Source organism: Polypterus senegalus, chromosome 4 (assembly GCF_016835505.1).
Source record: "Polypterus senegalus isolate Bchr_013 chromosome 4, ASM1683550v1, whole genome shotgun sequence".
In the NCBI taxonomy this organism is placed as follows: domain Eukaryota; kingdom Metazoa; phylum Chordata; class Cladistia; order Polypteriformes; family Polypteridae; genus Polypterus; species Polypterus senegalus.
Genome location: NC_053157.1, coordinates 163273508 through 163287074, shown reverse-complemented (window position 1 = coordinate 163287074; position 13567 = coordinate 163273508). Strand labels below are relative to the sequence as shown.

General features: G+C 35.7%; 1 protein-coding gene across 1 annotated transcript in view; it reads left to right on the top strand.

Moving 5' to 3' along the window:
• The window catches only part of dhx15 (DEAH (Asp-Glu-Ala-His) box helicase 15), a 57791-nt gene that overhangs the window by 33316 nt on the left and 10908 nt on the right, over positions 1–13567 (top strand). The window contains exons 6-8 of the mRNA XM_039751587.1: positions 3302–3469; positions 11929–12015; positions 12351–12500. Of these exons, the coding sequence (XP_039607521.1) occupies positions 3302–3469; positions 11929–12015; positions 12351–12500 (405 nt within the window). The remainder of the gene's footprint in view (positions 1–3301; positions 3470–11928; positions 12016–12350; positions 12501–13567) is intronic.

The window sequence follows — 13567 nt, the reverse complement described above, 5'->3', positions numbered from 1 at the left end:
ATAAGAGGGAGTTACTGAAACTAAGCAGCTAAATTGCTGAAGTCTTCTGAAAAACGTGAAAGTGGCTGTCATTAAAACAGTTCAACTCTTCGTAGTGTTGTTAAATGATGGGCGTCTGTTTACAAGGGTAAAATGCGTATACTGTTGTGACTATGTTTGCCGGTGATTCATTATCACTAAATGCCAGCAGTGCAAGGATGGCTCCTTAGCTACTCTGCTGCATCTAGTAAACGGTAAACCAAGCGGATAGTAATTGGTTATCCTCTTTAGGATCAGGCTTACTGTGTAACATGCCTGTTGCACGATGTTGAGAACATTTTAACACCGGTTTTTGACCTATTCTTCCTCGCACTCTTCTGGTCTTGCACAGCAATGATTCCAAGCCGCTAGTGTTCTAATCTGAAGATTGGAGCTAAAGCAGGATGATTGCCTGTGTTGCAAGTCCTGTCCTGTGTGTTTGAGTGCTGAAGTAACAGGTCCTGTTTTGAATGAGACTCAACAAAAGTAGGCACAACATTAAGTGTTTTTTTGCATTGCATTATTAAGTTCGTGGACATTTTTGTTAACCAAAAAAAAAAAAAACCCTCAGTTATACTGAAATGTACTTTTCCTTAAAAATCTAATGTGTTAAACATGATGTGGTATAAAGGTTTTCCAAACCAACAGAAAGAATTCTTTATTCTGAAAGTTTTGTTGCTTTGGTTTTCACTGCAACAGGATTTGAAATGCATCAGTTGTTTCAGCAACGAAACAATGACTAAAACCATTTTAAAATAGCTCATTTTGGTTGGAGAAGTTAGGTTAAAGGTCTTTGACAGTGTAGTATTGTCTGTGTATCCATCACCATTAACAGTGTATATGTGAAAAAACCTGGGCTGTTTCATTTGTGTGAAGTTTTAAAGAGAACAAAACTTTTTTTTCTTTATTAACCACCGTATAATTCATCAATATGTGCTGTAGAAAAAAATTGAAGCTTTCACATCTTGTCATTATAGATATACTCGTTTTGATTATTTCCAGAGGTAAAGCAAATATTTTATCACATGGATGTCAGATGGAGAAGCAGATTTGCATTTTCAACAAGGTTTAGGAAACTTTACAGGTATAGATAAATGACTTTGTTTCCAAACAATCTGAACAAAGGCATCTTGAGGGTAAACAGTCACTCTGTTATTTAGCTTTTGGAAAGTTAACCTTGAAATTAAGCTGGTTCAGCATGGACTACCTTGCTGAACAAGCTGAATTTTTCTTTTTGTGCAGTGAAAAGAACAAAGGAGCAATTGATATGATCACTTAGCAAACACGTTGAAACGTAAATTTAAATTTCTGACTTGTACTTGGGAAAACATTGATAAATGAACAGGGAAAGGAATGTAAGAAAATTGGCAGCATACTGTGTGATGAAGAAATAAAATGTAATGGAGTTTGATGCTTCTAAAACTAAACACTGAGCCAATTGCAACATTCATGTGTTTTCTATATGGATCATATAAATGCACCTTTGCACATGAGTACTTGGGGCAAAACAAATCTCTCATATTTGACATTCAAATGACTTCTGGATAGTTTTGGAATTTAAAAATTGAAAAAACACACTTGTGAAACTAGCCTACCTACTGGACTAGTTTTATGTAGTCAGCTTGGTAACATTTTTTCGATCAAATTACCTAGCTAAACAGGTTAGCCTAGAGAGATGCTCGCCATACAAACTACCCTGAACCTTACTACCACTGACTATCGCTCAGACTGTGAAATTCAGTGCAAATTAGCTTAAATTAGAGACCTCTTAAGTTTGGCATTATCAGATTCTGCGTAAACATTTTATGATTTTGCTGTTATGTAATAATTATTCATATAATTAAAAGATAAGTTGAAGAACACTAGAAAAGGAAAGTTCATGTTCATGGAAAATTCATCACTCTTATTTAAGAAACAAGGAATAGTCTCTAGATAGTTGAGAATTAACTTAAATGCAATTGTTTTTTGCTGAGTGTCAAATTTGTTAAACTGTAGTATATTTTATTATTTTATGTATTTAAATAAGTATGTTAATCATGTAAAGAAAAAGGCAAGCTACAGTGTTCCTGTATACAACTGCTGAATGCACGCAAAGGAGATGCCGTCAGATCATCTGCTGTCTTTCTGTTGCTGCTGCTGTTGCTCTGTCCATCGATCATGTTAAAGCCTGTACAGCCACTGTCCTTTTTGCCACTTCATGTTTCTGCCGCTCGCGGGATTAGGGTGGTTGAACGCACGCAAGGAGAAGTGCTCGGTTCATCTGCTGGCTTTCTGCTTGCTGATTGTCTTCCAAGAAGATCACGTCTCGTCTCCCTAGTCTGCCTCCCCAAGATTTTTTTTTTTAATAATAGAGAGAGAGAGAGAGAGCGCAGTTTTCCTGGGCAACAATACACTAAGTTTAATCACATGGCTGCTGCAGATTTAGTAGCCCCACATGTCAATTTCAACTCCTAATGGTGAGTTCAGGAGCTTAACGTGTGCGTTTGTGCATGTGTGTTTTTAACCTAGTAATATCACACACCAGCCTTGGTGCAGCTCTACTTTATCCGCAATGATAAGTAAATATTAAACTGACAGTGCATTACCATCATTGTTTGAGTAACACTGTTAGCTAATTGCATTGCTAGGCTAAGCTACATTTGCTTGGTTATGCATGTAGTTATTTATTTATTTATTTTTTTAAATTGATATTTAATTGCACCTAGTAGTAAATTCAGTGCTGTGTTTTAGATTGTGTGTGCGAGCCTTTGTGGAGCCATGTTTTGAGCAATACTGCAAACCCCATACCTGGCATTGTGTGGGAAGAAGTTCTGTTTGCTCTAGTTTGTTGTAGCTATAATTTGATGTAAATTGAATAAAGTTGCAAGTTGCATTTATATAATAACCAAGCGTTGGACCCCAGACGTTCCCATGAAAACCAACCTGGTGCAGTTTCTATTGAAAAGCTGTTGAATTTAAGACGTATGCAAACAAAACCTCAAAATGATTGAAAATGGTGTCTATACATATTATACTATGCCTCATTGTTAATAGTTGCTATGTATTCCTTGGTGTCAAAACTAATTTTATTTGTTCATAAGAAAAAAAAGTGAGACTGTTGCAATCCAAAAATCTGTCTGCGTTCATTTTTAAGTTTTTTGTTTTTCTTTTTTTTTTTTTCTTTAGTCAAAAACTATTGTGCATTTCTTGTGTTAAAGTGGATTTTCCTGTAAAACTTTGTTGGTCTTTTTTGCTCTTTTTATGTTTTTACCTCTAATGTTAACTATACTGGTCAACTTTTCAGGAAATTGATGAGGCCTGTAAGCGAATAAAACGTGAAATTGATGACTTGGGACCTGAAGTTGGAGACATAAAGATTATTCCTCTTTATTCCACATTACCACCACAGCAGCAGCAAAGAATTTTTGAGCCACCTCCACCCAAAAAGCACAGTGGAGCAATTGGTCGAAAGGTATGTAGTCTTGGAATATTTTTTTTTTTTATATTGCTCATGTAGGTACTTGTTTGTAGTGTCATTGCATAAATGTTGATTTTTTTATTTCATAATAAAATTCGTTGTCAGTACAGTTGCATGCAAGACTGTTTTGCAGGCTTTGCTAATGTAAGACCACTTTTTTCCCCTCACAAAGTTCAGGTTTAAGCTGAGACATTCATGAACTTAAGAGCATAAGCAATTTACATGCGAACGACCATAAAGTTAGTTGGCTTAATTAATAGATAAAGATATCCCAATATCTTGTGCTATATATTTCTTAAAGGTTTACAGTGTTTCTGCTTCAATTACATGACTCTGGTTTGAGTCCACATAAATGAAGTCAATGGCAATTATGCATTTCATTTCTGGAATATGATTAAGGCAAAATGATGATTAAGATAAAATAGACAAACCTTTAATTGTCTAGCATGATTGAATTCTAGTGACTATTACATGCATGCTGTTGAGTCAGTAGTGGAAATTTTGACTTTGAGGTGTTTACTTTTTATCTCACTGATGGAAAATTCGCACCCTTCTTAGATTGTAACTTGCACCATCAGCTTTTAATTACTAAAGTTCCACACATTTTAAATAAACTAATTTGCATTGAGTGCACAACTTCTGAAGCATTGTTCTGGTGTCTTGTAACTTTGGCCAATTGCCTACTTTGCTCACACCTCTAAATCTTTGACAGAAGATAGCAATTTTTCTGTAATGTCTGAAGCTCAATTAGTGTGACTTTTAAGGTTTAATTTTAGGAAAATCTCCAAATTATGTTCAGGTGTCTTTTAAAAGCAAATGCCCGGGTTACTTTATCCTTTTAACAGTGGTAATACATCTAGCTGAAGCTAATAGTTGCTATTTAGAAATGCAAGGTAAATATATGTACATATTGCAGAAATAGATTGTAATTTTAAATAGCCTTAAAGATATTGGAGCAGAGTGGTGGCTGTAAGGCTAGAAATCTGTTCTAGCAATAGGAAGGTTGCCAGTTCAAATCTCGTAAACACCAGAAGTGACTCTAGTCTATTGGGACCTAGACCAAGGCCCTTAACCTACAATTGATTCATTCTAGGCATGACGTTAATCTTCATCCAGTCCTGCAAGCAGGTCCTAAAAAAAAAAAAAAATTAATTGTTCCAGTGTGGTGCTGAGGTATCGCCCGCTCCACGGCTGCACTTGGGTCCGGTTGGTTAGTAATGTGGTGGGTGCAGCAACACGCTGTAATCTGTACATGCTCCCAAACTTTGTATTAGAAACTGAATGTAATAACTAATGATGCACCAATTGACTGGCCAGGGATTTGCCATGGTCTTCATGTCATTGCTTTTAAGTTATGATAGGCAAGTTAGCTTATAAGTGGTTGATGGCTCCCTAATCTTACACACAACCAATATTCTGGCATTTTGAGCTTTCACAATTTGGGAATAGCATTGTGAGAAGGGATTGATTCCAACCTTTTTGTTTTTTTTTTTTATTTTTATTTTTTTACAAACACATTTCTTTCTCTGAGTGGAGTTATATCCCTGCATTTTAATAACTTAGAAGTGTTTATGGAGCCGAATGAATATGGTTACCAAGGAGTTTTAGTATGGCAGATTATTCATATGGTGCTCAGAGAAGTTTATGCAGGATTTTAGAGAAGTTTCATTGATTGATTAATTAAAGCTCGTATTTTTAAAATTTATAATTTGTATGAAATTTATTATCAAAGTCACAGGAAATGCTTACTAGGTTACGAGCCTTATGTCAGCTTCGAAGACCTAAATATCCAAGCCATTTTAAAGACTTGTGGTGCTGTGTCCTTTTTTAATATGTATACTAAATTTTTAAATTGATTAATGGTAAGAGAGAGGCACATGGTCAGTCAGTGTACACTATAATATGACTTGCGAGTCTTTATTAGGTCTAATTTAAGTGATGATTTTCAGTTGGTAGGAACAGATGCATTTTTTTGTCAGTATTACATGTTATGCACCATATACGTACTACGTCGTTTTATTAAAAAGTGAAAGCTTTATATTTCCTGCTCTCTAGATCATATTAATGCAGTTGGCTGGTGGCTAATTTTTTATTTTTTTTTATTACTTTGGCACTATATGTGTAGCTGGTTAACATTTGACATGTTACCTTAGATATTTTGGAATGAATTGTTTTTAGATTTGTATTTGATGTGTTCTATTTACTACCCTCTTCTAACTGCAGCCCTTCACCCCCACATCTTTCTGTTCTGGAAGTGAGATAAACACAGATGTGGAGGGACAGTGAAGCAGCTTGTGGCAATCTGATTACGTGTATGTGTTCATTTTGACCCCCGTTCAGAAAAGCACTGCTCATCTGGTGGGGGATACAGAAGTTTTTTTCATTGTTTGTATGTTGGGTTTATTTGAATAAATAGTGTTAAAATGATTGATCTTTTGTAATGAGAGAACAGATGTGGATGGACTGTGAAGCATCTAGTAGTGCATTGATGATCTGGTGTGTTCTTGTTTAATTTTACTTGCCCTTCACCTTTTACTGTAGCTTACTAAGGAAACAAAGCAAACAAAAAAGAATGGTTCCTGGGTTTGAAAGTGTCAGTGTGCTATTCATGTCTTAACCCAGTCCTTCAAAAATAGGACTTGAGGCAAATTCAGGAATGATTCATTTTAGCCTAGTTCTGGATATAGCTGATTGAAATAATGAATTATGTTTGTGTAATAAAGTGAACCTAAATTAAATAATGCACCTGGCCCCAATTTAATTTAACAGGTGAATTGTAAGTTTTCCTGCCTTGTGTCAGATGCTGCCAAAGGTGGCTTTAGTGATCAACAAACCAAGAATTAGGCTAAGCATATGTTAAACACTCACATATGCTGAAATCTTATCTGTTGAAGGTAATAAATCAAATTGTTCATGTTAGATGATAAAACTACTGACTTTTATGAACTTCTACCAGAAAATTAGAGATTTATGGGGCAAACCAAGATCTGATTCTGAAGGTCAGAAAAAAGATGACTTTTAATGCTTTGGACAGAACCTGGTATAAGTTTCATTTTTAAATGCTTACATGAATGTACAATAAAAGAAATGTGTGTCAAGTGTACCAAGTAGAAATTAATTATTCTTTAACCTTGTTATCCAGGCTGTGAAAAGGTCCATTCAATTTACAGCACCATAACCTAAATAGCGGGCATTTGGAATTTAATTTTTGTGTTTAACCCACAGTATTTGTTTATTTAATCAGTGTTACTAATGTAAATCGGTTGTTTGGAATTTTTAGTTCTATGTTTGCATAGTGCTTAATTATATTGTTTTAATAGTTATTTTTTGTTACATTAAACATTCTGCTCTAATATATAACATTCATATGTCCCTTGGTATGGAATCAATTTATATAGTTTAATATTTATTCTTTTTAATAATATAGGTTTTTACTTAATATACATGATAACTCAAAAAGTTATAAGATTTATAGATCATCATGCGAGGTATTTTGAAAGTAGTTTGCTCTCGTGCTTGACTTGAATGCAGCAGTGAATGTTTTCATTTATTCCATTTGTTCTAGATGTTGACAAAGTAACCCATAGGGTATTGAGACTTATTTGATTTTGATAAACAGACTCAACTATTATTTCTCAACAGTTGGTTACGGGCTCTTAGTGTAATAGGAGGTCCAAAATTAAAAAAAAAAAAAAAAATGTCTCGTTTGTTTAAGAATTTTTATTTTCCTTTCATTTATCACTATATATTTTAAAGCAAGCTAATTTCTAGCAAAAATGGGGTTGTAAAATGAAGAATTAATTTTGAAAGTTAAATGTCCCCATTTTAGAGGTATTAGCACATATAAAGGAAATTGTCATTAAGGTTTCCTTGTTTTTTATGTAATAGTCAAAACCTGAAGGAGGAATATTAAAATACTTGTATATTTGATCATTTTGAGATGAAGATGGACTGCATAAAATTTCTCCTTTTTTTTTCCAAATAGTGTTTACACTATAAGCAGTGAAATGACTGCATTGTTTACAAGTACATTTTTATATTGGCTGCTAGTGCTTCTTTTATGACTTTGTGCTCAAAATTTTTGTGGAGTGTGTGATGCCTATTCAACCTCCTTAATGTTGCATTTGGCTTGAGAAATTAGTTTTATTACATTTCCTCTATTTACTGTAAAATGTGCAAAACACCAAGTACAAGTGAAGAAAGTATAATGATACACATAATGATAATGATTAATAATCTGAACAGCACACTGCACATGTACGAGTGCTGCTAGTGTCGCTTTTTGATTCACCAGAATCACTTTCGGTTTCACTGTTTCAATTTTACTGCCTGAAGACTGATTAACCTCATTATTTCTACTGATGAGAGGCGTTTCTTAGATGCCATTATGACGTTAGGAGAAGATATGTCTACATCACTGACTGAGTAACACTCATGCCCACAATGCTCGACACCAACACTGTTGGGATTTTTACAGCCCAACTAATCCTCACATGTCTGTACCGTTGCCAGAGTGATGCTTGGGACTAATGCTTTTAGCACTTTTACAGTCCAAGCTTTATTTATCATTGTAGGTTTTTTTCCCTTCCTTCTGCCACAAGATTGGGGAAAAAAACACTTAAATATGTATGGCCATTAGAATGTACATATAAACTTAAGTAAGGTAACTTTGGGTGTTCCATAATATGCCCAAGTGTGATTGTCCCCCTCCCTACTCCCCCGCTGGCCTGCATTCACACTGCATTCTGGGCCCAGGCATACTTTCGTCATGACCATGTAGCTTCACATAAAGCCAAAACAGGATCTGAACACGCAGTGACCGCAACCATTATCAAATGGAAATGTTGAGAATAAAGTCAACATGTCGACTTTATTCTCGAGGTTTGTTGTTTTCTTCACTGTGCCCGTATTTTTTTTTTTTCTTCTTCACCATGGCCCAAAAACGCTTCCGTAGTTTTGTTAACGTGACCCATCTGTCATTCCTTTTTTGTTCATATCTTGCCCTGCTGTCGTGCAAGTGTGCATTAAATATCCAAAGGGCTCTCACTTTCCCATTCAACAATCTTATTCATAGGTACTTTTAATTTTTTCCAAACGTTTTACCAACATGAGCAAAAACGTGTTCAGAAAACAACACTGCTCAGTTATTTCAGAAAAGAGGCGCCACAAACTAATGAAGGTGCAGAGTCAACCCCTCATGTGGCAATTTCAGACAAAGACATTGCAGAGGCTGGTCCATCAGGAGATTTTTGATTGGCTAATAGTCAAAGAAAATATGTGGTGCTCATTATGCATGAAACATTCAAACAAGCATCCCCCAAGGAGGGAGTTACCTTGTGTAAACGTGCCATGCACAAGAATTTGAAATGAAAGCTTGCTGGACCATGAAAAAAGTAACACGCACATTGAGTCTTCTGCTGACCTTTTAGGAAAGCGTGCACTAGAGCAGACAAGAATGGGTCAAATTGAAATATTTGTATCTGTGTTAATAACTTAGTCTTTGTGGGAGCTTTAAGATCCATGTATTATCTCACAAAAAATAAGTTGCCATATACAACGTTGTTTTAAAAACTGTTGGAACACTGTAAAGAAATGGGCTGTTTCTTTTTACAACATCTCAATGTTGGTAAAATTGCAAATTACACCTCTGAAAGAATAATGCAAGAGCCGCTGAATGTCTTAGTATCAGAAATAAAATCTAACATACTGAAATATACATGCTGAAAATATTTTTAAAGTATTCTGTGTAATGAAACCATAGACATCTCAGTTGTAAAACAATTATTTACATTAAATGTTTGCCAGGTCACTAAAGAGGTCAGAATTAGTTTTGTATCAACCCGCAATATGATTGATGGAAAAGTGGAGACTATAATCAACACACTGAATGAGACTATGGACACTCTAGGCTTGAAAACTGCTAATCTGGTTGGACTAGGTTCATATGGAGCGGCTGTTATGATTGGGAAACAAAGGTGTGGCAAAACGGCTTAAAGATAAAACATCTGGACTCTTGGTCAACTGCCACTGTGTAAACCATCAATTGGCCCTTGCAAGTGCCCAAGCAGTAGCAGCTGCTGTACCTTTTTTAACAAAACTGAATAACATCTTAAGGATAGCTGGTTTAACAGAAATTCAAAGTATTCTTAACATTCCCCAGATTAAACTGAAAATGGCCAGTGACACTAGATGGCTGTCTCATGACTTTGCAGTGCAATCACTAAAACAGTGTATGATGAGTGTCATAGCTGCACTGGAAAGAGAGGCCACTGAATGGAATGACATCAGAGCTGAAGGATTAAGCAGATGTATTAAAACGTGCAATTTTGTTTCCTCTCTGCTTTCAGACGTATTACCTTTGTTGTCCAACTTATCTAAGGCCTGGCAAAGGCAAGATGTCGATCTTGCCGAAACTGAGCCAGTTTTGCTTGCCACAGAATTGTCCATCATGGAGTTGAAAGACACTTCTGGGAGATTTTCAAAGCCTTCATCATTGTCTGGCAGAAGAATGGTCAGATCTCCACATTGTTTATACACAGAGTGATATAATGTCATTCAAAACTGCAATATATGATTAATACCTAGAGACAGTTGTCAAGCGCCTAGATGCCAGTTATTTCCAGCTTTTCAAAAGTTTTCAATACCGAAACTCACAATTCAAGCGAGTCTGCTAAAATTCTTTTCAATCATTACTCCAAAAATGGTAGACCTCCAATTTTAAAATATGAAAGTAGCAGGCAAGAATGGACAGTTGCGTCAAAAATGATCAGAAGTCAATCATACAAAGACTTCAGTCCAAAACAGATTTTACTAAAAATGGCAATGACATCAGAGCTCAGAGAGTCGCTTCCAGATTTAGCCAGACTAGCTCATATTGGGCTAGTGATACAAGTGAGCACAGCTGAATGTGAAAGGGGGTTTTCTGCCCTTAAAAGGATCAAGACATGTTTGAGAAATCGTATGAATCAAAGCACGCTAAATGATGTCGTGCTGATCTCCTTGGAGGGCCTAGATCCTCGGGACTTTGATTATGGGAAAGCTGCAGACATTTGGGCCTCTAGGAAGAAAAGAATAAATATTTAACTGAAGACACCTTCTGCATATGCAAGTTGGCTTTGAAAAATATTTTTAAATTTTTCTTCATTAGGTTTCCCATTTTTTTTTTTTCATTGTTTTCTCTTTTCTTCCCGACAGCGACAATACTTGTGCCTCTTGGTTTATGTCATAACAATTGTTATTTAAAATTTTTGTTAGGGTTACAGGATCCTAAATTGGATACTTCTTAAATTTAATAAAAATATTCTGGCACAAGTATCAAACCTTAAAAAAGGAAGTTATATTGATCATTGGAAAATGATTAATAATAATTAACTAATAAAAACACATTTACTAAAGGCGCATTTAATTTTCCCCACCACCAAATTTCCCTGTCCTGCCCCAACACGGCTACTTTTTCATGCCATCCGGCGAGAAAAAATTTCTGGGGAGAACGCTGCCCAGATAATGGGTTTCTGACATACCCAGCTTGCACTTCTTAGGGTTGGCCGTCAACCCCACCAGCCGCAAACTGTCAGACGAGATGAGATTCCCAGTCATTACTAAAAATAACCATGTTGTCAGGATAAGCACCCGTGTGCGCGGAATGGGGATACAGGATCTGGTTTGTCATTCTCTTAAAGGTCAACGGTGTGCCATGGAGACTAAAAGGGAGTGCTGTAAATTCAAACAACCTATGGTGGTGAACGCAGTTTTCTCACAACTAGACCCCTTCCAAAGGGGACTGCAAATAACCCTTCGTGCGATCAAGAGTGGAAATATATGAAGCCTGCCCAAGCTTTTCTCATGGCTCGTCCACACATGGCATAGAGTATGCATCATACTTGGAAATCTTATTCTAATGCCTAAAAAAATACAGAACTGAATCGTCAGACTTTGAAGCCGAATCATCTGCTTTAGGGTTTTATTAAATGATTCAGTTAGGGCATTCGTCTGAGCGTAATAAACCATGGAGTGTAACTGCTTAATTACGAAACTTTTGCATAGCTGCTTCATGATGCGAGACATAAAGGGTGTAATCTGATCAGTGAGAATCTTGTGAGAGATACCAGTAACTGAAAATATCAGAGTGCTTTTGCAATTGTCTGGGCATCCGCCTGTCACAGCACTGCTTCTTCTGGATATCTTGTGGCGTAATCGATTAACACAAGCATACGCTCTTCGGCATGTCGTCCTGTTGGGGGGTGCCCCAGAAGAGTTCAGAAACCTTACTATATATATGCACCTTTTCACTTGTCTTTACTACTCACAGTATATTAAATATTCAGTACACTATGTAGAAAGTAGAGTAATTTCCTTTTTTTGTATTTGCCATTTTAATTAGTTAACACAGTAATAATTTAAACTTGATTACACTGTCCAGAAAAAATCATGACAGTTTAATTTTTATCTTACAGGTGGTCGTTTCTACTAATATTGCAGAGACATCTCTAACAATTGATGGTGTCGTCTTTGTTATTGATCCTGGCTTTGCCAAACAAAAGGCAAGTGTCCGCTGTCAAAGGAATTTTCTATATGTTATCAGTATTGTTTTAGCATTCTAAAATATAAAATTTTGAGTAAAATGTTAATTACAGTGTTGCATTTATCAGGTCATTTAGTATATTGATTTTGTGTCTTTCATTTAGGAAAAATAACTACATTAAATTAGACAAGGGTTTAATAATAGTTTTCAGATAATTACTACAGGAGTTTCCAAATTTTCCATTTTCACTGTATTATGCAGTCTGTGTGCATTTTTAATGAAAATAACATGTAACTTGAAGTAACAATTTGCTGTTAGGAGGTGATACATTGGTTGTCTGTTGCTTTTAAACAGGTATATAATCCACGAATCAGGGTTGAGTCTTTGCTGGTCACTGCCATCAGCAAAGCTTCAGCTCAGCAGAGAGCAGGGCGTGCTGGAAGAACCCGACCAGGAAAGTGTTTCCGTCTGTATACGGAAAAGGCCTATAAAACAGAAATGCAGGTATTCTTGTGTTTTTCATGCTATTATAAAATGAACTAGAACAGTTTGTTTACAGATTTAAACAAACACACGTTCAGTATTTCCTCATCTCATTTTCAATCTTTTTCCAGTTTGAAGGCTGTGTGGCCAACTGACTGAGTTCATGAGACAAAATCTCCCTATCTTAAGTAACAGCGACTTTCCCCAGGAGAACTGGGAAAAAAAAAGCTGCTTATGATAGGCAACTGTTGTCGTCATCTTACGCTCATTCACAGCGTCCTAATGTTAGCTTGTCCTGCCATTTTGGCAAAGTGTACTTGTTAGCTCATTCTTCTGTCAGTCGTAGATATTGTGTTCTGTAGATTAGATAATGTGTGTTAATTCATAAAACAAAACTTTTTTTTACAAGGATTTAGTTGGCTGTTTTCTCACCTCTTGTCAAGTACAATACACACAGTGTTACTGTTTGAGTTTGAAGAAGCAAAAGAAAATTTTAAGCTGAACAAAGAATACATTTATTTTTGTTCTGTGGTTAAGTGAATATCAACAGTAATACATTTGGTATTTTATAATCATTTGTCTCAGACACTTGCTTTAAGTGATGTCAGGTTTAATTATTTTTACTGGCATACTTTTCTAGGCAAAGGATACTAGTCCAATTATGAAACAACAAACTGTTGTTATTGTATATGTCCCCTTCCAAGTTTCACAGCCCCCACCTTTATTAAACACATTTGTTACTTTCTTAAAATACATAATACACTTACCTGTGTGTCATATAGTGCTTTGTATCTTCAGCTTTCAACAAGCCAGCTGCTACTAATTTTGTACCAAAGAGTGAAAGGGAATTGTACAATATAGTAATGAGAATATCCACCCTTTTCTCACAGTAGCAGTCTCGCAAAAATGAAACATTCCTTTGTGGATATACTTTGAATTAGCACTTGATATGTGAGCAAGGAAATTAAAGGGAATCGGTATATAGCTTTTTTTTATTTGAAGTGAATGTATTTAGTAAGGTTTACAGATTTTGTTTTCAGTTTGGTCTATTGTGCTATCATTGTAACCCACAATGTGCATTTTTTAAA